Here is a 24,676-nt window from a genome sequence, read left to right on the forward strand (position 1 = left end):
TCACAAAAGCCATCCCTTTACCCCCATGGACGTACCAGTACGTCCTTGCAAAAAAAAACGTAATAAAATTTTTTTTTTCATATTTTTGATAATTTTTTTGAGAAAATTCAGGCATTTTCCAAGAGAATGAGACCAACCTGACCTCTCTATGACAAAAATTAAGGCTGTTAGAACAATTTAATAAAAATATACCTGTACTGCTAAATGTGCTGGGGAAAAAATAACTCCCTGGGGGTTAAGGGTTGGAAATTTCCAAATAGCCTGGGGGTTAAAGGGTTAATATAATACTAATATCAATGATGAATCCTAAATTCTAATGGGTAACTGAACTCCATCACTCACTTTTCATCATAAACAGGTCAACAAATTACAGCTGTACTTCAGAGATCAAATCTGTTCCAAAACCGTGTTCGAACACCGAATCAATTTTCCCCTTAAGAATGAAAAGAGATAGCATTAATTGCTTCCGCATCCAACGTTGCTTAGTCGACTTCTGTATACCATACTTTTGAAATGTTGATTAAGCAAAAACCTCTTACAGCCTCTTTTAATTACAGTACAGTATCGCCTTTCTTAGTTCTATATTAGTTTTTGAAACCTTTAAAAAGTTATAACGACTTATAATTTCCATATGGGCCACTAAATATGGATAAACACTAAACAGAATAAAATAAAATTAGAGCGTAAAATGTTAACGAAACCAGGTCTTGCAATTCTGAGCTGAGCAAGACCTTTACGTAACAGGGTAAATTACCTTTTCTCAAACGTATCAATCCCTTTGGCAAAGCGTTTCGAAACACGCAGATTATTAGATGTTCGACTTCTGATCTTTGATAGACTTACGGGGGTTAAAGATGTTCCGAGTTCTGGGGTGTTCAATCTCAGAAGTATTACTAGAGTTTCCCTTTGAGTAATAAACAAATAAACAAATACAAAAACGGTTAATAATTACGTCTAGTGGGCTCCGATGCCGTAGGAGGTGGGGGAGGACCCCTCTTTTCCAGCTCCTCCATGTAAGCCATCAGAATCTTTGTACGTTCTTCCGGCTGGCAGTCGAGCACGAGGTAACGGCGATCTTTGCGTAAAACCTCTACCACGTCCCTCATGTGCTGTTCCCCCTCGCCACATAGCTTCAGTGAGCGATGAGTGATGCTTTTTGTTTCCTGCAAGAAAATAGAACACATTAAAAATCTCAAACGTGTAAAATAATAGTTGCCTCGGAACAAAGTCTAATTCCAGTATTCAAATTAGTCAGATATTCAGTTTACCTTTGAATAAATTTCTAAATTCTGTACACTAAGTAATTACTTAGTAAATACCCAACAATTCTGATTACTAGCGGCACTTTAGTCCACCTTTGTGAGTACTTACTGTGTACACATAAAAGAATGTTCTGATCATGATGTTTTTCCTATAGAGGTACTTATGTCTTTAATAACTTTTGCTGTATTCTTATCCGACATAAGTCTTCCTCATCCTATAATATCCCATCCTTTCCTACTAAATCTTTTTAAGAATTGGGGAAATCTTTCATGTCTTACAAGTAATAACAAACAATAAAATCAATCGTCTAAAATTCAAGAAACAAACTCACCTTTAAGAGTTCCCTAAAGTCTGCTTTGGCTGCTACTAACTTATCCTTTAAATACTCCCTAAATTCACGCTCGCACTTCTTATCCGAGGACGAGAACTTGGTGTAACGAGGGTCGTCCTTCAGCTCCTTCTTCAAGTCTTTCCAATTTGAATCTAAATTAACTTCTGGCAACTCCTCGAGTAATTCCCTGGAAAAATAATCGGTATCAAAATGTTATCATCAAACGGATAATTAGGATTTATGTTCTTGATGTGCTGTATAAAGCTTGAAACCACAATAATGTACAGTATCTTGAGTAAGTCTCAATCAATAACAAATAACAAGAAATCAGACGACAACAATGAAATCTCATGCTGTGTGAAACGTAAATTACAGAAGGTATAGTATCAAAAGTTCATAATGAAATAATGTAATAAAAAAATATTATATTTAATGCACTAAGCAAGACAACATTTGCAATTCTATCCTGTTCGTAATACTAGGCAGGCAGTTAATTCTAATAGCCAGGCCTTCTCCATCACGAGGCTCAATACTACGCAGTACTCTAGAAGTTTTATTCCAGCTGTGACCAAGTTGTGGAATGATCTTCCTAATCGGGTGGTTGAATCAGTAGAACTTCAAAAGTTCAAAGTTGGAGCAAATACTTTTTTGTTGACCAGGCGGACATGAGTCTTTTATAGTTTATTTATGACATATTTCTTTTTGATGCTGTTAATAGTTTATATATGACTTGTCTGTCTTGACGTTGTTACTGTTTTTAGAATGATTTTTGTTAATTTGTTCTCTTCATTTACTTATTTCCTTTCCTCACTGGGCTATTTTTCCCTGTTGGAGCCCCTGGGCTTGTAGCATCTTGCTTTTCCAACTAGGGTCGTAGCTTGGATAGTAATAATAATAATAATAATAATAATAATAATAATAATAATAATGAGACGGGACTATCTGTTGACTTTTGCTGCTGAAAATCGTTAGGCCAAAATTTAACAAAATTAGATTTACAAACAACTTCTTGGAACTTAGTAATGAATAAGTACAGCAAATGGACTTAAAAATACAATTACAAAATATATTTCTCACCTGAATTTCTCTCTCTTTCTCTTTGTGAGATTTTCCACGTGTGTGTTGAAGAGCTTCTCCTTCTCTTCCCGCTCCAGAGCAGCTGCCGATTCCCAGCGGGAATCTTTCTTCAAAGATTTTTTGGCTTCCTTCCAAGTGTAATCCGTACTACGCACCTACGGAGAAGGGTTTTCATGGTTATATCAATTCTACTGCTTGTGAAAAGACTTTTTATGTATATCCTTAAAATATCTTAATTTGCTCTTTTCCACTAGAGGAAGAAACCATTCAACCCAGGCGACTCGAGAATATGTTTTTTATCGTTAACAGGAAAGCAAGAAGACTATTTTCATGGGGATCATCCTTCTAAAATATTCAATTGCTTTCAACAAGGTACTTCCACAAAAAGAGGGAACCAGTCAACCAGATCAACTGGAGAATATGTTTTTTATCGTTAACAGGAAAGCAAGAAGACTATTTTCATGGGGATCATCCTTCTAAAATATTCAATTGCTTTCAACAAGGTACTTCCACAAAAAGAGGGAACCAGTCAACCAGATCAACTGGAGAATATGTTTTTTATCGTTAACAGGAAAGCAAGAAGACTATTTTCATGGGGATCATCCTTCTAAAATATTCAATTGCTTTCAACAAGGTACTTCCACAAAAAGAGGGAACCAGTCAACCAGATCAACTGGAGAATATGTTTTTATTTAAGGTATTTCCCACAAAAGGGAACCAGTCAACCAGATCAACTGGAGAATATGTTTTTATTTCCAAGGTATTTCCCACAAAAGGGAACCAGTCAACCCAAGCAACACTAGAATATGTTTTCATCACGAACAAGACAAAGAAGGCAATCACCATCTAGAAACATCCTCCAGGTGGGACAAAACTTACCAGATCAGCCAACAGAGCATTGAAATTATGAACAGCTTCGTCGTGTTTGTGCTGCATGCGTTCCTTGTCTCTATCGCGCAGGTGTCCGGCCAGCGTTCTCTGAACCTCCTCCTCCCTCTTACGGAGGGACTCCTCAATCCTACGCTGTCTCTCCCTCTCCTCCTCTTCGGCGGCTTCGTTGGCCTCTCCGTCCTCCCTGTCTTCGTGGGCGTCGCTGCCCGTGTCCTCTCCCTTCAAATACAAGTGATGGAATAAGAACAACTTGTCTAAGGTATAACATATATCATTCTGCTCTAGAAAAAGATACTCAGTTGGGTTATCAAATCTATAAAGTGACCCTCACCTCACTCTTATGGTTTTCCTCCACGTCTTCACCTTCTTCGCGGGAAGTATCGTGCACCTCTTCCTTGTTGGTGTCTTTGACTTTCTCCTTCTTATCTTCCTTCTCTTTCTCCTTGTCCCGGTCCTTCTCCTTAAAAATATAAAAGAAGAAGTTTTTAAAACTTTTATATTCATATTTTTAGACTCTTACATAAAATAATTATAAATATCTGCATTTATCATGAGCTAAACCTTACAAAAACATGAATACGAGTTCATTTAGACTTCAACACGAATAGATCGTATTTCATTTACATTACAAGGTATCAGTTTGCAGGATCTAGATTCGTTTCTTCTTGCTCTCTGACATTTACTTTGGTCTCCTCTAACTTGGATACAATTTTCAATTCCCATTTTAACCCTTTTACCCCCAGGCTCTTTGGAAATTTCCAACCCTTAACCCCCAAGGGGTTACTTTTTTCCCAGCACATTTTGTAGTATATTTTTTTTTAAATTGGCCTAACAGCCTTAATTTTTGTCATAGAGAGGTCAGGTTGGTCTCATTCTCTTGGAAAATGCCTGAATTTTCTCAAAAAAATTATCAAAAATATGAAAAAAATAATTTTTATAGCATTTTTTTGCAAGGACGTACCGGTACGTCCATGGGGGTAAAGGGATGGCTTTTGTGAAACGTACCAGTACGTCCTTTGGGGGTAAAAGGGTTAAGAACAGAAAATGTGGCTTAGTTTTCTGAGCAACTCAATGACAACAACAATGGTTAACAATTTACTTTCATGGCCAAGTGATTGAGGGAGCGTTTATGAAAATTCACTCGATTAATGATAGTAACTATCTGAAACCATTACAAATATAATGTAATAAACCAATTATAAAGCCAGTTAAAATCGAACAAAACCAGTTAAAAACCAATTATAAATTCAGATAAAAACCAAATATAAATCCAGTTAAAAACCAATTATACATCCAGATAAAACCCATTAACAAAACCAGTTAAAAACCAATTATGAATCCAATTAGAAGCCAATTATAAATCCAATTAAAACCGATAATTAATTCAGTTAAAACCAATTATACATCCAGATAAAACCCATTAACAAAACCAGTTAAAAACCAATTATGAATCCAATTAGAAGCCAATTATAAATCCAATTAAAACCGATAATTAATTCAGTTAAAACCAATTATACATCCAGATAAAACCCATTAACAAAACCAGTTAAAAACCAATTATGAATCCAGTTAAAAGCCAATTATAAATCCAATTAAAACCGATAATTAATTCAGTTAAAACCAATTAAAAATCTGGTTAGAAACTAAATATAAATCCATTAAAAAACCAATCATAGATCCAGTTATAAACCAATTCTAAATCTTTAAAAACCAATTATAAATCAAATCTAAAACTAATTACTGTATAAATCCACTTAAAAACCAATTATAAATCCACTTAAAAACCAATTATAAATCCACTTAAAAACCAATTATAAATCCAGTTATAAACCAATCATAAATCCAGTTAAAGACCAATTATAAATCCACTTAAAAACCAATCATAAATCCAGTTAAAAACCAATTATAAATCCAGTTATAAACCAATCATAAATCCAGTTAAAAACCAATTATAAATCCACTTAAAAACTAATTATAAATCCAGTTATAAACCAATTATAAATCCAGTTCAAAATCAATTATAAATCCAGTTAAAAACCAATTATAAATCCAGTTCAAAATCAATTATAAATCCAATTACAAATCGTTAAAAACCAATTATGAATCCAGTTATAAACCAATTACAAATCCAGTTAAAAAACCAAATACAAATCCAGTTAAAAACCAATTATAAATCCAGTTAAAAACCAATCACAAATCCAGTTAAAAACCAATTATAAATCCAGTTAAAAACCAATCACAAATCCAGTTAAAAACCAATTATAAATCCAGTTAAAAAATCAATTATAAATCCAGTTAAAAACCAATTACAAATCATTAAAAATAAATTATGAATCCAGTTAAAAACCAATTGCAAATCCTTCAAAATAAATTATGAATCCAGTTAAAAACCAATTATAAATCCACTTAAAAACCAATTATAAATCCAGTTATAAACCAATTTCAAATCCAGTTAAAAACCAATTACAAATCCAGTTAAAAACCAATTACAAATCCAGTTAAAAACCAATTATAAATCCAGTTATAAACCAATAACAAATCCAGTTAAAAACCAATTACAAATCCAGTTAAAAACCAACCCCCTTACCTTATTGTCTCTGTCCCTATCCTTCTTGTCCCTCTTCTTCTCCTTTCTATCCTTTGACTTCTCCCTCTCCCGTGAGTCCCTACTCTTCTTCTCTCTGTCGCGAGACCTGTCGTGCCGGTCTCTCTCCCGGGACCGATCGCGGCGGTCGCGGTCATTATCATGACGGTCTCGGTCCCTCTCCCTGTCGCGGTCCCTGTCCCGATCTCTTGAACGATCCCGGGACCGTCGTCTCTCTTCCTTCACCTGTCGGAGTAGTCATTGATTACTTCTTGCTCCGAATAGAATAAAGATATCAAGACAACATTCTATAATTGACAAGATATAAAAGATCTATGTTGTTTCTTCATCTGCGTTTGTGGTCCCTTTTAATACCATGGATCTCTTTATAATGAATAAAATGTATATTAACATAATACATTAACCAATAACATCAATGAAATTAACATTTATCAGACTGGCAACAAATTATGTGGCGCCATTGCAAACACAATGAAACTGTCACCTAAGTTCACATAATGTAGTTTTAATCAATTTAAATAAGATGAAACTCTCACAAGTTAATAACAACTCTAAAAGTAACCTGATGTATTATGGATTTACTTAAAAACACTTACCATTAAACCTTATAGGCTACAGGGCTGGTCTGAACTGGCTAGGGACAAGTTACGAAGGAAAACCAGGCTAAGATTTTGTGTGCTCACAATGGCGAACCTTTTCTTGGGCAATTTTAACTCAGTTTAAATGCTCAAACTTATTTCATCAAATTTCAGAAATTACTTTCCTTCAGCTATCTAACCTAAATAACCATGTGAACATTCTTCTTTCATTAATGTGCTTGCTTCACCTTTTCGTATGGGGTAAGCAAATGCCTTCTTTTTGAAGGACTTTGCTTTGACTTTGGGGTACACCATAGTCCAGAGCGGCTGCTCTACCTCACATCGCTTAAACCCCGGTAGCAACATATGTTCATGTTGTACCAGTCACCAGCAACTACTTTCCTTCAAGCTTTTTAACCGACATAACCACATGAACATCGTCCGAACTAAATCCATTTACCAATCATACTACGTGAACATCGTCCGAACTAAATTATTACCACGTGAACATTGTCCGAACTAAATTATTACCACGTGAACATTGTCCGAACTAAATTATTACCACGTGAACATTGCCCGAACTAAATTATTACCACGTGAACATTGTCCGAACTAAATTATTACCACGTGAACATTGCCCGAACTAAATTATTACCACGTGAACATTGTCCGAACTAAATTATTACCACGTGAACATTGTCCGAACTAAATTATTACCACGTGAACATTGTCCGAACTAAATTATTACCACGTGAACGCTGTCCGAACTAAATTATTACCACACGAACATTGTCCGAACTAAATTATTACCACGTGAACATTGTCCGAACTGAATCCATTTTACCAAATCTTACCTTAATCAGATAATCACGGAACCAGTCCTCGCGCTGGACGCTGGATTCAACAGCTTTGAACCGACTGTCGCTCTCCAGCTTGCGTTTCACGTCCGACCACCTACTGTGGCGGTCAATATCAGCTTCCTTCAGCATGATAAAATAGTCCTTTTTGATCTATATTGGGAAGAAAATGGCAATGCGTCAGCAGACAGCAAAAAAAGGAACTGCGTGTGGGTCACTGTAACCTATCATAGAAACATTAATCCAAATCCGCATTCTGAAAGGCAAACGGATTAACAGTAACAGACCTCCACATCACAGCCCAAAGAAGCCACTGACCTGCTGGGGGGGGGGAGGAGAGAAGGAGTATGTATCTACACAAACATAAAGAATAAAAGTACACGTAAAAAGAGACTCTGAAAAGCAAAGGATCATTATGCTTTCAAAGTAATGGCTGAAGGATTTGAACCATCATATATCTTTTTCCTTATCTACTGAGTTGTTTTACAAGTCATAAAAATAAGCTGGTTTACTTTTTTGGTATTTTTTCAACTGACAAGGCTTCTTATATTTCCTCATTAGAACTATTGATGCTATTTCCAGCTTTCTTTATATAGAGTAGTACACTGACAAGTATAATAGATTAAAAAAAAATTTCTTTCTCTTTCTTATTACAAGTTAGTGTTTTTGCTTTTTGACTCAATCATGCACAAGTTACAAAGACTGAACTGGTCTATCAGTGGCTCGGCAGACTAAGGTTAAAAGGCCCCAATGAGACCAAATGCAAATGCTGGTGTAATACTCATTGCATCAGGCGAAACATCTTTCAAAATCCAAGGTCATTATTTATTAAATACGTACAGTATTTACTAAGTACGTACAGAGAAAAGGTGAAAAAGTTGTTTATTTACCGATGCGTACAGTGCCCCTGTACCCATAACACGACAAACAGCACTGGGAGTTGGTTTCATTGGTGCCTGGCTAGTAAATCGACTACATGGAACAATCATAAATAAACAACTGTTCATTACGTAGAAGGAAACAATCTAAGGCTTAATATATATATAAATACTGTATAATCTCTCATATAGCCAGTTTGCAAACTACAATACTGTAATGCAGTTTTTAACAACTTATGAACTAATATATCATCTCACAAAATCATAATCACAATCTTCCATAATTTGAAAAAATCTCCAGAAGGTATATTACATATGTACTGTATAAAGATATAAATATTTCATGTTTATAAACTATTCTCAAGCAAATATGATTCAAAAAGTGACCTTGAAAGCAAACTGAACTGATAATATTAACAACTGAGTGATAAAAAACGTAGCAAGAGATGGCTCAGTACCAAATATCACATGCGCTTGACTTTATCCCGCTCTGGGGCAGAGAATAAATAGAGAGGGTGGTGGTGTTGGTAGGAGTGGAGGTGCTGGAGGGCGACTCTCGACCGTGTGGGCCACCCGGACCTTCCAGCCTGCTCCGGCAGCGGCAAGAGGCTGCAATGCGCGACGCAACGTCAAATATTTGTCATCAGCGGGGATGCCAGCGAGCCCACAGTGTTCAACTAGTGTACAAGTGGGCTGGCTCGCACAACCTTTAAACGCATCTGGATCTATTACAGATGAGCACCAAAAAAGGAGAGACAGACAATACTGCTTCCAGGGGTGCAGAGGAGATAATAGGCTGATCTCGGTGTTAAATTTGGCTTAAACTTAATAAACATCTTCACTCTTCTCTTTTGCATTCATAGGAGTTGATTTAAATTTTTCAAATGGAATATACAACTTTGATTACTATCAACCTTAATCATGATGAAATTATCTTGACATGCAACTTTTGACTACACTGACTTGAGATGTAAAATTTCTTGTTTAAAAAACACAAAAGAAGTTTTTTCATACAACCTCATCCATCACATATATGCCTCGCGTTCGCGTCCCGAACATTCCCGAGATTCGACAGTCTTTACCAAGGTAGTCTTGCAATGCTGGTCCTGGACTAATATGTATACCTCAATCAAGCTATTCCATTTGATGTAACTTGGCAGGGAGATTTGTGGGCTGGGCTACATAAGGGGCACTCCCCTTTATAGTTGATGGGTTTGTATGAAATAACTTGATTTGTTATGATTCATCAATTGATATTATCTAAATGCGGAAATAATGAATGATGCAAGTGTTGGCAAATACCTGCAGAATCACAATACTTTCAACGTTAGTACAATTACATAAAACTATTATTTAACCTTTTTACCCCCAGGCTATTTGGAAATTTCCAACCCTTAACCCCCAGGGGTTATTTTTTTCCAAGCACATTTTGCAATATATCTTTTTTAAATTACTCTAACAGCCTTAATTTTTGTCATAGAGGTCAGGTTGGTCTCATTCTCTTGGAAAATGCCTGAAGTTTCTCAAAACATCATCAAAAATATGCCCAAAAAATTGTAAATAGCAGTTTTTTTGCAAGGACGTACCAGTACGTCCATGGGGGTAAAAGGATGAGTTTTGTGAAATGTACCAGTACGTCCTTTGGGGGTAAAAGGGTTAATAGCACAGGAAGACACAACAAAATAAAGAAAGGTAAATGTAAACTGGTAGGAATATTTGACATGAGAGAATATTCAAAAGGCAACAGAAGCCGATTGAGTGACGCTCGTAGAATATCTTGAGGAAGAAGATAGGCAACCACACCCACGATAAAGATGAGGGATATTCTTCAAGAGAACCCACTAATGTGCAAAACAGACTATCGAAAGGCCCCGACATGAAATCGCACAGTGGAAGACCACATCTGGATGCAACAATAAATGCAACATAGATGAGGGTCCTTGTCAAGGATTATCGGAAGGCCTTGACGTGTGATCACGGACAGTACATACATACATACATATACCAAAGGCACTTCCCCCAATTTTGGGGGGCAGCCGACATCAACAAGAAACAAAACAAAAAAGGGGACCCCTACTCTCTACGTTCCTCCAGCCTAACCAGGGACTCGAGTTCAGCTGGTACTGCTAGGGTGCCACAGCCCAACCTCACGGACAGTGGAAGATAAAAAACAGGATACTGTACTGTAAACTACACAAATTCAAAGGTGAGAAGCCACTAGCACATGAAAAATACAGTATGGTGTGACAAGACCACTTTCAAAAGAAAATATTTTCATTAGAATCAATACACCTCACCGTATAAAAGAAAAAATAATTTTCGACATCAGAGCCGATACATAAAAATCCCATAAATTCATTGGGGCCCCACCACAAAATATACATATACACACAACTGTGGATTGGTGATGGTAGGAGGTTTTAGCCAGATCACTCACAACAAACAAGCCTAGTATGGGTAGCCAAGACTACAGCTTTGCCGATCAGGGCAATACACAAACGCTTTCACCATATTGTCCTTTCTTCACTGGGATATTTTCCCTGTTGGAGCCCCTGGGCTTATAGCATCCTGCTTTTCCAACTAGGGTTGTAGCTTAGCATTTAATAACAATACTGTAAATAACATCATAAAAAATGAAATAAGGTGAATATATGATCAATACAAACAGAAAAAAATTCTCAACGTACACCTATTGGTTGTTGCAAAGGTCAGTACAAATGGCAGCCTACTAGAAATGTGAAGTTGAAGATCAGTACCTGACCACAATGTGCAAGATTATACTCAAGCAAGAGATTATGAATAATAAAACTAGAATATATAATTATGTTAAAACCAACTACTATAGAAGAACTAATTTACCAGGATGATTTAATAAGTAATTGCTCACAATTATCAAAAATTTAATATGGACGGTGATCATGGAAGGTGATGCTAGTGAGTGAAAGATCCTGCTAAAGGTTGAACTCTCCAGTGGTTCTCAAACTTTTTCATGAGCAACCCTATTTGAAACATTTCATTCCTTCGCGACCCAGAGTAAAGTGAAGAGAAAGAAAACATGCAATGATATATACACTTTATTTTGGAAAAAAAAATAATGTGTACAGCTTTTCATTCCCAAAACTAAACTAGTGGGATTTATGGCACTGCTTTTCCTTTTCACAAAACTAAACGAACAGGATTCACGGCACTGCTTTTCGTTTCCAAAACTATATTAATAGAATCCATGGCACTGCTTTTAATGTTCCTGTGTCCCTGCGACCCATCAAAATTGATCTCGCGACCCAACTTTGGGTCACGACCCATAGTTTGAGAACCACTGCTCTATAACCTAATGATCTCCAAAATGGAAAAACCCTCGACAAAACTAATGAAAAAAACGATCCCGACGCCAAGCCAAAATGCTGGTGCCAAGGAAACACTGAAACAAGATAGTTAACATCACCAAGTTGAATGAGGTACAACTGAGAGGTCCAAGTACCGCACGCATTACAAGGCTACCTTACTACTGCCGTAGGTTCAAGAGACCGTCGACCCGGGGACCGTTCGAGACGCGAACGTAAGGCATATGTATGATTGACGAGGTTGTGATGAAATAAATAAAACTCACTGAGCATGACAATAATATTTAAATGCTCATATAAAATGTAATTAGTATTTGGTTATTTAGAATTCTTTATAGATATGCATAAATACTGTATAAATGAAAACTTCTGTTCTAAAAGAGAGGGTGTAGTAGAAATAATAATGCCAAGCTAGTCCTAACAAACATCAAAAGCTACAAATCTTAGACAAAGAAACACACACACAGGCAAAATATATACAAACGATAAAATCTGCAAAGCTATGAGTTAAGTACGACCTGAAAAGGAAGCGGGTTAGCACTCTGAAACATGTCCGTATACACATTATAATAGATTATGATTATATGTAGTAAAAGGAAAATAGTGACCATAAGTTTATATACACACTCAAAATTCCATCCTAAAGAAATTTATACATCTAAAAAACATTATGGCATTCCTACCTATCACAGGCATTTCAATTATGTATTCATATCTTGATATTTCACCCGGATTTTTATCCTGGGTGCAAACTATGACATTTTGTAAAAGTAATTCCACAAATAAAACATTAAAAAACTAACTGAAAGTTTATACTTTTACTTTGGAAAAGAGGTAGAGGCTCATTTTCTACTGACTTAATTTCTTGAAAAACAACACATACACCTTTAAAAAAAAAAAAAACACTGGAACATGGGTTAACTCCTGGAAAAAATTATAAAGCAATATAGTCAATATATAAACAGCAATAGGCTAAACAAGACCAAGTGACTAAAAAAAAAAGAAAGATATAATACAAAATCTACATTTAATTTCTTCTTTATATCTTTGTTTAATCATTCAGAGGATAAGATCTAGTGTGGTCTAATCAAGCAAGTTCAAATTTAAGTATTTTTTTTTTTTTCATCTCATGTTAATATGATATTGAACACTTATAACCAAGTGGCCGGGGGGATACTGTGCACACACACCACTTTTCAACAACTACTAAAAAACATTCAGGAACAAACCTGGAAAACAAACAAATAGGCTGTGATGCCAATGGAAACGCAAACATCGTTAGTGCTTATTTAAACGCTCGGTAAAAGCTATGATCCTCTAAAAATTTCCTACGGTTTCAAGATCGGGGAATCGTTCAAAGATCGGCGAATAGTTCAAAGGTATTGATATGTATATGCAAAATACGGTATAAAATGGCAAGTTAATTCTTCATACGCAACTCATCGCCCGTATGTGCCGACACCTATGGTTTTTTAATGTCCCTTAAAAACTGCTTTCTTGTCTAGCAAGGAACTTACAATTTGGTGGAGAGCGACAGACATGATGAATACGGCTGAGTAAAGAATGAGGATGCGGATTATAAAAAGAAAATGGAGAGAGCTTCCATACACAGACATAATAGGCCTTTAGTAAAGAATATCTAAGACTCAGATACCTCAATGGAATGGGTCCTCAACAGCCATTGCCTGGCCTTCCCTGGTCCAGCTTAATGGGGAGGGCACTAGGGCACTTATCATATGTATATATTGTCAGTCTCTAATGCATTGTTACTGTCCATTGCCTCTGCAATTCATGAGCAACCTTTAAATATTTAAACATTTGGTATTGAATTTAGGAATTTGGGCCACAGGGTCCAGGAAGGTCCTTCAGCCCCAACTTGCAACTAGGGGAAAAAACTCAGAAATTGCAATACAAAGTGAAAGTTAACCCTTTTACCCCCAGGCTCTTTGGAAATTTCCAACCCTTAACCCCCAAGGGGTTATTTCTTTCCCAGCACATTTTGCAGTATATTTTCTTTAAATTGCTCTAACAGCCTTAATTTTTGTCATAGAGAGGTCAGGTTGGTCTCATTCTCTTGGAAAATGCCTGAATTTTCTCAAAAAATTATCAAAAATATGAAAAAATAAATTTTATAGCATTTTTTTGCAAGGACGTACCGGTACGTCCATAGGGGTAAAGGGATGAGTTTTGTGAAACGTACCAGTACGTCCTTTGGGGGTAAAAGGGTTAAGAGGTTTGAGAGAAAGATAACAGAAAATTGGGAATAGAGGTATAAATATTCAGTGCAGCAAAAGGCCGAAAGGACGCTGCAAAGACGGAGGAACCAACCAATCACAAAACAGCGCTGCATCCACGTGGTAGAAATTTCACAAAGATTGAAGTCAGTAATCAAACTCTGACATCACCATCATGAATACAGAAGAATTACTGATGAAAAAAGGGGGCTGCTGTTAACAACTGCATTTAATGATAGTTAAGAAAATTAAAAGTAAAATTACTTATAAGAAGCTTTTGGTAATACACAAGGGATAAATTGGCAACAAAATAACTACCTAACATCTAACCGAGGCCCTTTGTGTAAATTGGCGTAGGAGATGATAATGATATTTTAGAAATCCAACTTTTAAAATCTAGGGAAAAGGAACAGGAAATAGTCCAGCTTTTTAAGTCTAAGGAAAAGGAACAGAAAAAAGTCCAGCTTTTTAAACTTAAGGAAAAGGAACAGGAAAAAGTCCAGCTTTTTAAATCTAAGGAAAAGGAACAGGAAAAAGTCCAACTTTTTAAATCTAAGGAAAAGGAACAGAAAAAGACAGGGATATATTCAATAAATATGGTAACCTAGTGAGGGAATTTCGCACTGCTGTCGACACCCACACACAGAGGGGCAGGTAATATGTGGATACTTGGGGCAAAGCTTTGAGCTACCGTTGTTCTGCCTATTGGACAAAAAATAGTTTCTAAGAGACATTTTCAGTGTAAGCACACACAAGTGATGCCGTTGCGATGCTACTACAGTATTTGTTTACCCGCTGGATCGTTAGGTTTCTGGACGTGAAGTGAAAACTTTCAACACTTGAGCTTTCCAATTTTTTTTTTTTTTTTTTTTTTTAGGTCTGCATTTATCTTCAGATATTTGGTCTCTACAAACAGGCCTTAATAGACTAACAAAATCTGAACACAATTCTCATTTGTTAAGTTGGATAGAAAGGAGTCTTAAGGAATTCCATACATATGTTAACTTTTTTCATAAAAAATTGGACTTGATAAAACAGACTTGGCTTTAAAGTGAAAAATTCAGCCCCTCAAAACCAGGTTTCTCAGAGTGGATTTTATATTCTTACATGAAAAATACTTTATAAGTAGTTAAATTTACATTTTACATGAAAAATACTTTAAATATTTTGACATAAGTCCTGTAGCTACTCAGCAATAAAAGAACAAGAACATTTGATCCAATAAGTCTTCCAAAATGCTTTGGACTCAATCTAGCAGTACTTTTACCCCCAAAAATCCAATATTTACACAGTATCATCTTTACCTATTACCTTTGGCCATCAAAACTTCTTTGGAAAGGGAGGATCTGTGAGTACCAAGACTTGTCTAGGTAAAATTTTTAGCAAGTAAACGAAAGTAACCAAAGACAGCTGAGATCTGGGTAGAAAAATCTTAAAATTTCCAGTTTAGCAAACAAAAACAAGCAAGTCTCAACCAAAGTCAAATGAGAACTCAATATATTTGTTAATTTCTTACATACTTTGCCAATGCCGAAAGGATTACTCTCTCTCCACAACACCACGGGAGATTTATCAGTGTCTCCTAACGATGTCTGCTAACCCATAAGCCTCAGAAAATAATAAAAATAACTGAAATCACTAAACAAATTACAAACATGATTTGCCTCTAATTTTCTCAAAATTTGCTAAGGTATTCTAAGTTACTTTTTTTTATTAGTCAAGATGTTTATCTTGTGATATTAATCAAGGAGGGAAAATATAATTACTAAGTCCATTTACAATAATAAATTAAATATAATTCTTCAACAATGATAAAAGCAAGAGAGGGCAGCAAATCATAACAAACAAATGATAATGAGAGACTGTGAATGACTATTTCCATTTTTCATGAGGGATAGTTTTCCAAAAGCAGCAGCAGTGTGTGTGCATCTTGCCCTCTCAAAATGTCCCCGTCCGCTCGAACCTCTTTCTCTTACCTGCTCTCGTTTGGCCGCCTTCTCTTCCTTCTCCCTGCGCCGCACTTCCAGCAGGAACTCATCGAAGAGGCTCTCGCGCTCCCGCATCTTCTCGATGTTGCGGAAGCGGTCGTCCTTGCTGTACTTGGTCATGAAGTCCGTGAAGGACGACTTTCCGTTGAGCCCCGCCTCTTCCAGCAGCCGACGGAATTCGTCCTTCCTCTCCTTCAGCTTGTTTCGCTTCTCCCGACGCTCCTCCTCCGCGCGCTCCTTCACGTATCTGGCGCGGCAGAAGAAGACGTTAAAGGCAGGTTCAATGAGAGGGTGTGCGCCAAGGAGGTGATAGAAAGGGAAAGAGCAAGCCAAGGTGGTGATAGAGAGAAAGAACGAGGGAGACAAGAAGGCAATAGAGCGAGAGAGAGAGACAGAGCCAATAGAGGGAGGAAGACAAGGAGGCACAAGAGAAAGAGAGCCATGGAAGGAAGGAAGGAAGGAAGGAAGAATTGATTGATTTGAGGTTTTCTGGCATCCTGACATGTAAGGTCAATGATGCGGGAAAAAAAAGAGAGAGAGAGAGAGAGAGAGAGAGAGAGAGAGAGAGAGAGAGAGAGAGAGAGAGAGAGAGAGAGAGAGAGAGAGAGAGAGTGTGTGTGTGTGTGTGTGTAAAAAAAATCACCACAGGTGCAAATGGAAGAAATACTCCTCTGAGAGAGAGAGAGAGAGAGAGAGAGAGAGAGAGATTTTTCAGTGCTGTGCATACACTCTACATTGTATACAAGGGTTTTCAATTGGTTTTCAAAATACACATTCTAGAGGACTACGTGATATGCATGTTACCAAATTCCTGTTGCAAAGAACAAGGACAAATTCTATAATTAAAAAGTTATAACAGCCATTAACTATATGATAAGTTTCTTATAAAAGATGACAAATAATTCAGAAATTTAGTGGATTTATCAATCACTTTGAATGATTTCTTACAGTAAATGTCTGGTATCGATATTCTTGCTTTGAAGCACACCAGTTTTTATCCTTTAGTTCAAAAGCAAACAACAAATGGACAACAACGAAATGGTTATCTTGCCCAAAGGCAAAGAAAAATGAGTTATCTTTGAGGCTTAACCAAGAAAATAAAAGTGACGGAACTATCGATTGGAATGATGGAGAGCTGTCGTCGTCGTCGGCGCCCACTCGTGTCCGAGTATTGGGTTCTGTCGTTAGCCATCAGCCTCGCCTCCTATCTAGGAAGAGGGGTGGAGGAAATGACAGAATGCCAGTAGCTGGGTATATTGTTTTGGGTGGTCGTGGCTTTGCAACGGCCACGCACACACACTTGGCCCACACCGTTTTCACCGCGGCTCAAGACATATGAGACAGGCGGCTTCTACGATGTTGGTTGCATCGGGCTGCCGGGTTCTTGTTATGTCAAGGCCCGCTTTGTTGCCTGCCCGACAGGCATTGCCCTCTTCCGCCAGCACTGGGAAGTTCCGCCGTTGGGGTCTTGTAAACGCCAGGAAAAAAAAAATTGTAGAAAAGAATTTCCAAGATTGGTTGTAGAAGGTAACTAGAGAAAGTCCTCAACTTATGAAAATTGGTTCAAAGAAGCTGTTCATAAATGAAATTTTGTTCAATTTTGTCCTAGGGTAGACCTAACCTGAATCCCAAGCCTTTGATTTCCAGCTACATAAGTCAACAAATATTTGGGTTTCATATGAAATGATATCAGGTTATTACGAATGTCATTTTGCTGAATGTATTAAATGAGAACTACTTTCGGGTAATAGCCCTCCCTACCTTCCCCGAGTCCCTTCTTCCCTTACTAGCATGATGCTAATGCAATAGAACTTAATGACGAACGTGACCCGGCTAACGGGCGACCTACCGTTAATCCTACCCTCGGGGCACATTCCTGGAGGCCGGGGGTAAAAGCTACTGACAGCGCGAAGCGGGGGGGGTATATATTCAAATCTCTGGTCGTAGAGAGAGATAACCAGTGATCTCCTATAAGAAAGTAGTTCTCGGTAAGTATGTTAGGAAAAATAAAAATTATTTAAAATTTGATATTTTTTTTTATTACAGTATTTTTTTTATCTTATCTTTGTTATTTTCAGAAGGAGTTGTGTTTGTATCTCCGTATGTTTGTCAAGTTGAAGACCTATCACAAAGCCATGCACCCACAGCATAACCCTTTTACCCCCAAGCTATTTGGATCTTTGCAACCCTTAAACCCCCAGGGGTTTTCTTTTTCAAGCACATTTTGCAATACATTTTTTTTTAAATTGCTCTAACAGCCTTGATTTCCATCATAGAGAGGTCAGGATGGTCTCATTCTTTTGGAAAATGCCTGAAGTTTCCAAAAAAGGTATAAAAAAATATGCAAAAAAATGTAATTAGCTGTTTTTTGCAAGGACGTACCGGTACGTCCATGGGGGTAAAGGGATGAGTTTTGTGAAACATACCAGTACGTCCATTGGGGTAAAATGAGTCTTTTTATGGTTTATATATGACATATTTGATGTTGACGTTGTTAATAGTTTATATATGATATATCTCTTTTGACATTACTTTTTTTTTAGAATGATTTATTGTTAAGTTGTTCTCTTCAGCTATTTATTTTCTTATTTCCTTTCCTCACTGGGCTATTTTTCCCTATTGGAGCCCCTGGGCTTATAGCATCTTGCTTTTCCAATTAGGGTTGTAGCTTGGATAGTAATAATAATAATAATAATCAGTGAAAAAGGTGTCTTATTAAATATGCTAGATCAAAATCTTTTATTTGATTGCCAGGCATTGGAAATTTCCCTGCCTGGCAATCAGATAGACAGGGGTTCAAGACTCATTCAAGCTTGATAGTTTCCTTGTAGTGTCTGGAACCTCACCATCCCTGAGCTAGAAATAAGTGGTTTGGGAGGGTTGTATAGGTCTGCTGAGTCATCAGCAGCCATTGCCTGACCCTCCCTAGAACTAGCTTGGGTGGAGAGGGGGGTTTGGGCACTGATCATATGTATAAATGGTCAGTCTCTAAGGCATTGTCACTGTCGCTCGTCTCTGCCATTCACGAACAACCTTTAAACATTGTTATAGAATATAGTTTTCAGATTATAAAAAGCCATTCTGATGAATGCAAGAGTTGATGGGAGAAGTACAAGAGGAAGGCCAAGGTTTGGGTGGATGGATGGTGTGAAGAAAGCTCTGGGTGATAGGAGGATAGATGTGAGAGAGGCAAGAGAGCGTGCTAGAAATAGGAATGAATGGCGAGCGATTGTGACGCAGTTCCGGTAGGCCCTGCTGCTTCCTCTGGTGCCTTAGATGACCGCGGAGGTAGCAGCAGTAGGGGACTCAGCAGTATGAAGCTTCATCTGTGGTGGATAATGTGGGAGGTTGGGCTGTGGCACCCTAGCAGTACCAGCTGAACTCGGTTGAGTCCCTTGTTAGGCTGGGAGGAACGTAGAGAGTAGAGGTCCCCTTTTTGGTTTTGTTTTTTGTTGATGTCGGCTACCCCCCAAAATTGGGGGAAGTGCCTTTGGTATATGTATGTATTCTGCATATTCGACCACAATCTTTAAATCAGGTATTCCAATTACATAAAAAGATGAGAATTTTTTGTCTTTCTCGAAATCCCATCTCCACATGCTCTGTCTACGTACACTTGTTCAATCCTTACACACTACTCTCATATCTATCAATATTCTAACCTCATACTCCTTATCCTTTCTTATTACATGTATCACATTCTAACCTCATACTCCTTATCCATTCTTGTTACATGTATCACATTCTAACCTCATACTCCTTATCCATTCTTGTTACATGTATCACATTCTAACCTCATACTCCTTATCCATTCTTGTTACATGTATCGCATTCTAACCTCATACTCCTTATCCATTCTTGTTACATGGATCGCATTCTAACCTCATACTCCTTATCCATTCTTGTTACATGGATCGCATTCTAACCTCATACTCCTTATCCATTCTTGTTACATGTATCACATTCTAACCTCATACTCCTTATCCATTCTTGTTACATGGATCGCATTCTAACCTCATACTCCTTATCCATTCTTGTTACATGTATCACATTCTAACCTCATACTCCTTATCCATTCTTGTTACATGTATCACATTCTAACCTCATACTCCTTATCCATTCTTGTTACATGTATCACATTCTAACCTCATACTCCTTATCCATTCTTGTTACATGTATCACATTCTAACCTCATACTCCTTATCCATTCTTGTTACATGTATCACATTCTAACCTCATACTCCTTATCCATTCTTGTTACATGTATCACATTCTAACCTCATACTCCTTATCCATTCTTGTTACATGTATCGCATTCTAACCTCATACTCCTTATCCATTCTTGTTACATGTATCGCATTCTAACCTCATACTCCTTATCCATTCTTGTTACATGGATCGCATTCTAACCTCATACTCCTTATCCATTCTTGTTACATGGATCACATTCTAACCTCATACTCCTTATCCATTCTTGTTACATGTATCACATTCTAACCTCATACTCCTTATCCATTCTTGTTACATGTATCACATTCTAACCTCATACTCCTTATCCATTCTTGTTACATGTATCACATTCTAACCTCATACTCCTTATCCATTCTTGTTACATGTATCATATTCTAACCTCATACTCCTTATCCATTCTTGTTACATGTATCACATTCTAACCTCATACTCCTTATCCATTCTTATTACATGTATCACGCAAGTAAATCTATATCATCGCTGTTTACTTTCAATAACGGCCCGAAACCACAACTTCTCCATTTGCAACATTATCTTGCCACCAAACTCAAATAAAAATACAGTACTGTACTGACACTTTAATTCCACTTATTTCAGCAACTTATCTAAATGTTAGGTGTCCTTTTGTTCGCTAATGGGTTACATACATACATATACCAAAGGCACTTCCCCCAATTTTGGGGGGTAGCCGACATCAACAAGAAACAAAACAAAAAAGGGGACCTCTACTCTCTACGTTCCTCCAGCCTAACCAGGGATTCAACCGAGTTCAGCTGGTACTGCTAGGGTGCCACAGCCCAACCTCCCACATTTCCACCACAGATGAAGCTTCATACTGCTGAGTCCCCTACTGCTGCTACCTCCGCGGTCATCTAAGGCACTGGTGGAAGCAGCAGGAAATGGGTTACTTTTATCAAATGGTAGTCTAGCAACATCTTGAACCTTTTCCCGTCTATTGCTACTTTCCTTACTGGCCTTTCAATAACTAACTCACAATTCAATGTACTCTTCTCTCCAATGGTTACAAAAATGATATACCTGTCCTTAGTCCAAACCTTCTGTCACCTACTTTTCTCTCATGCAATCTTCTTAGATATTTTGGGCATAAACATTCTCTTACACCATGTACATTGAAATCCTGAACACCATACACTTAAGTTATATCCACACGGTTACGCACCTGCCTCTATTATTGCCTGTGGTTCCAATCTAGTCCTCAACAGCTTTGCTCCATCACCGAGAAAAACATTACTTTATATCCTCATGGTTACGCACCTGCCTCTATTATTGCCTGTGGTTCCAATCTAGTCCTAAACAGCTTTGCTCCATCACCGAGAAAAACATTACTTTATATCCTATTATTGGCTGTGGTTCCAATCTAGTCCTCAACAGCTTTGCTCTATCACCGAGAAAAACATTACTTTATATCCACATGGTTACGCACCTGCCTCTATTATTGCCTGTGGTTCCAATCTAGTCCTCAACAGCTTTGCTCTATCACCGAGAAAAACATTACTTTATATCCTCATGGTTACGCACCTGCCTCTATTATAGGCTGTGGTTCCAATCTAGTCCTAAACAGCTTTGCTCTATCACCGAGAAAAACATTACTTTATATCCTCATGGTTACGCACCTGCCTCTATTATTGCCTGTGGTTCCAATCTAGTCCTAAACAGCTTTGCTCTATCACCGAGAAAAACATTACTTTATATCCTCATGGTTACGCACCTGCCTCTATTATTGGCTGTGGTTCCAATCTAGTCCTAAACAGCTTTGCTCTATCACCGAGAAAAACATTACTTTATATCCTCATGGTTACGCACCTGCCTCTATTATTGCCTGTGGTTCCAATCTAGTCCTCAACAGCTTTGCTCCATCACCGAGAAAAACATTACTTTATATCCTCATGGTTACGCACCTGCCTCTATTATTGCCTGTGGTTCCAATCTAGTCCTAAACAGCTTTGCTCCATCACCGAGAAAAACATTACTTTATATCCTATTATTGGCTGTGGTTCCAATCTAGTCCTCAACAGCTTTGCTCTATCACCGAGAAAAACATTACTTTATATCCACATGGTTACGCACCTGCCTCTATTATTGCCTGTGGTTCCAATCTAGTCCTCAACAGCTTTGCTCTATCACCGAGAAAAACATTACTTTATATCCTCATGGTTACGCACCTGCCTCTATTATAGGCTGTGGTTCCAATCTAGTCCTAAACAGCTTTGCTCTATCACCGAGAAAAACATTACTTTATATCCTCATGGTTACGCACCTGCCTCTATTATTGCCTGTGGTTCCAATCTAGTCCTAAACAGCTTTGCTCTATCACCGAGAAAAACATTACTTTATATCCTCATGGTTACGCACCTGCCTCTATTATTGGCTGTGGTTCCAATCTAGTCCTAAACAGCTTTGCTCTATCACCGAGAAAAACATTACTTTATATCCTCATGGTTACGCACCTGCCTCTATTATTGCCTGTGGTTCCAATCTAGTCCTCAACAGCTTTGCTCTATCACCGAGAAAAACATTACTTTATATCCTCATGGTTACGCACCTGCCTCTATTATTGGCTGTGGTTCCAATCTAGTCCTCAACAGCTTTGCTCTATCACCGAGAAAAACATTACTTTATATCCTCATGGTTACGCACCTGCCTCTATTATTGGCTGTGGTTCCAATCTAGTCCTAAACAGCTTTGCTCTATCACCGAGAAAAACATTACTTTATATCCTCATGGTTACGCACCTGCCTCTATTATTGCCTGTGGTTCCAATCTAGTCCTCAACAGCTTTGCTCTATCACCGAGAAAAACATTACTTTATATCCACATGGTTACGCACCTGCCTCTATTATTGCCTGTGGTTCCAATCTAGTCCTCAACAGCTTTGCTCCATCACCGAGAAAAACATTACTTTATATCCTATTATTGGCTGTGGTTCCAATCTAGTCCTAAACAGCTTTGCTCTATCACCGAGAAAAACATTACTTTATATCCTCATGGTTACGCACCTGCCTCTATTATTGGCTGTGGTTCCAATCTAGTCCTCAACAGCTTTGCTCTATCACCGAGAAAAACATTACTTTATATCCTCATGGTTACGCACCTGCCTCTATTATTGGCTGTGGTTCCAATCTAGTCCTAAACAGCTTTGCTCTATCACCGAGAAAAACATTACTTTATATCCTCATGGTTACGCACCTGCCTCTATTATTGGCTGTGGTTCCAATCTAGTCCTAAACAGCTTTGCTCTATCACCGAGAAAAACATTACTTTATATCCTCATGGTTACGCACCTGCCTCTATTATTGCCTGTGGTTCCAATCTAGTCCTCAACAGCTTTGCTCTATCACCGAGAAAAACATTACTTTATATCCTCATGGTTACGCGCCTGCCTCTATTATTGCCTGTGGTTCCAATCTAGTCCTCAACAGCTTTGCTCTATCACCGAGAAAAACATTACTATCATTTAACTATGCAATGCAAACCATGCCTGGGGTAAGCCCAATGAGGCAATATGAGTACTATTACAAAGATAGCAACGGGGTTAGCTGCCAAAAATGTCATGCATACATTTGGATCTAGACCCAAGAGCCAGATTCATTTTGTGTTATGTTCTTCACAATGGAATAGTTTAAAATGGGTAACATAACCTCATTTAAAAGGGGGTACCATTAACTAGTTTAAAAGGGATACTATTAAATAGTTTAAAATGGATACCATTAGTTTAAAAGGGGTACTATTAGGTAGTTTTAAAGGGTTACCATTTACTAGCCATGTTATACAAATACAGTACCCAACTCGCAGATGTGATTATATAAATTCTACAAATCTTTCTCTCTTTGCGCTGGCTGTTTGATGATCACTAAAATTATACTCCACTCTTAATGTAGTTTGTAATCAGCCAATCAAAATACTACAAATCCTGTAATTTATTATAAAAGACCAGCAATCTCCTGCTTTTGATGTGACACTTTGTTTGATCTTGTCAAATCTGACCCCATATCAAAAGTACCTTACCCGAACCACTAAGGCAAAACACATCGATTCTCACAAGGTTTGTCCATAATAGCTGTTTTTCTCCATAGGGTGGACGTCTTATGTCCGCACTAAAATAATTCAGCAAATAAAACAAGTACTTGCAGATGGCTGCTTTACGTGTAGTTAATTTCCGTGAGTATACATACAGGTAGCTGGTACCACTAAGGTAGCTGGTACCACTAGCCACCCCCTACCCAGGCTCTGGGCAGGGTTGCCACCTCGCAGCAAAAGTGTAATTGACTACCTTCCAGCTTTACCGAAAGATATATCCAAGAGAGCGTGCTAGAAATAGGAATGAATGGAGAGCGATTGTGACGCAGTTCCAGTAGGCCCTG

At 37.7% G+C, this 24,676-nt stretch overlaps 1 protein-coding gene across 8 annotated transcripts in view; it reads right to left on the reverse strand.

The window, feature by feature from the left end:
* The window catches only part of LOC137635824 (transcription elongation regulator 1-like), a 66,835-nt gene that overhangs the window by 3,420 nt on the left and 38,739 nt on the right, over positions 1–24,676 (reverse strand). For all 8 annotated transcript variants that reach the window (XM_068368253.1, XM_068368260.1, XM_068368259.1 and 5 more), the window contains 8 exons: positions 16,032–16,290; positions 7,600–7,755; positions 6,150–6,392; positions 3,894–4,022; positions 3,551–3,781; positions 2,672–2,826; positions 1,595–1,781; positions 953–1,163 (listed from right to left, as the gene is read on the reverse strand). In XM_068368253.1, the coding sequence (XP_068224354.1) occupies positions 953–1,163; positions 1,595–1,781; positions 2,672–2,826; positions 3,551–3,781; positions 3,894–4,022; positions 6,150–6,392; positions 7,600–7,755; positions 16,032–16,290 (1,571 nt within the window). The remainder of the gene's footprint in view (positions 1–952; positions 1,164–1,594; positions 1,782–2,671; positions 2,827–3,550; positions 3,782–3,893; positions 4,023–6,149; positions 6,393–7,599; positions 7,756–16,031; positions 16,291–24,676) is intronic.

Source organism: Palaemon carinicauda, unplaced genomic scaffold, assembly GCF_036898095.1.
Source record: "Palaemon carinicauda isolate YSFRI2023 unplaced genomic scaffold, ASM3689809v2 scaffold180, whole genome shotgun sequence".
Taxonomy (NCBI): Eukaryota; Metazoa; Arthropoda; class Malacostraca; order Decapoda; family Palaemonidae; genus Palaemon; species Palaemon carinicauda.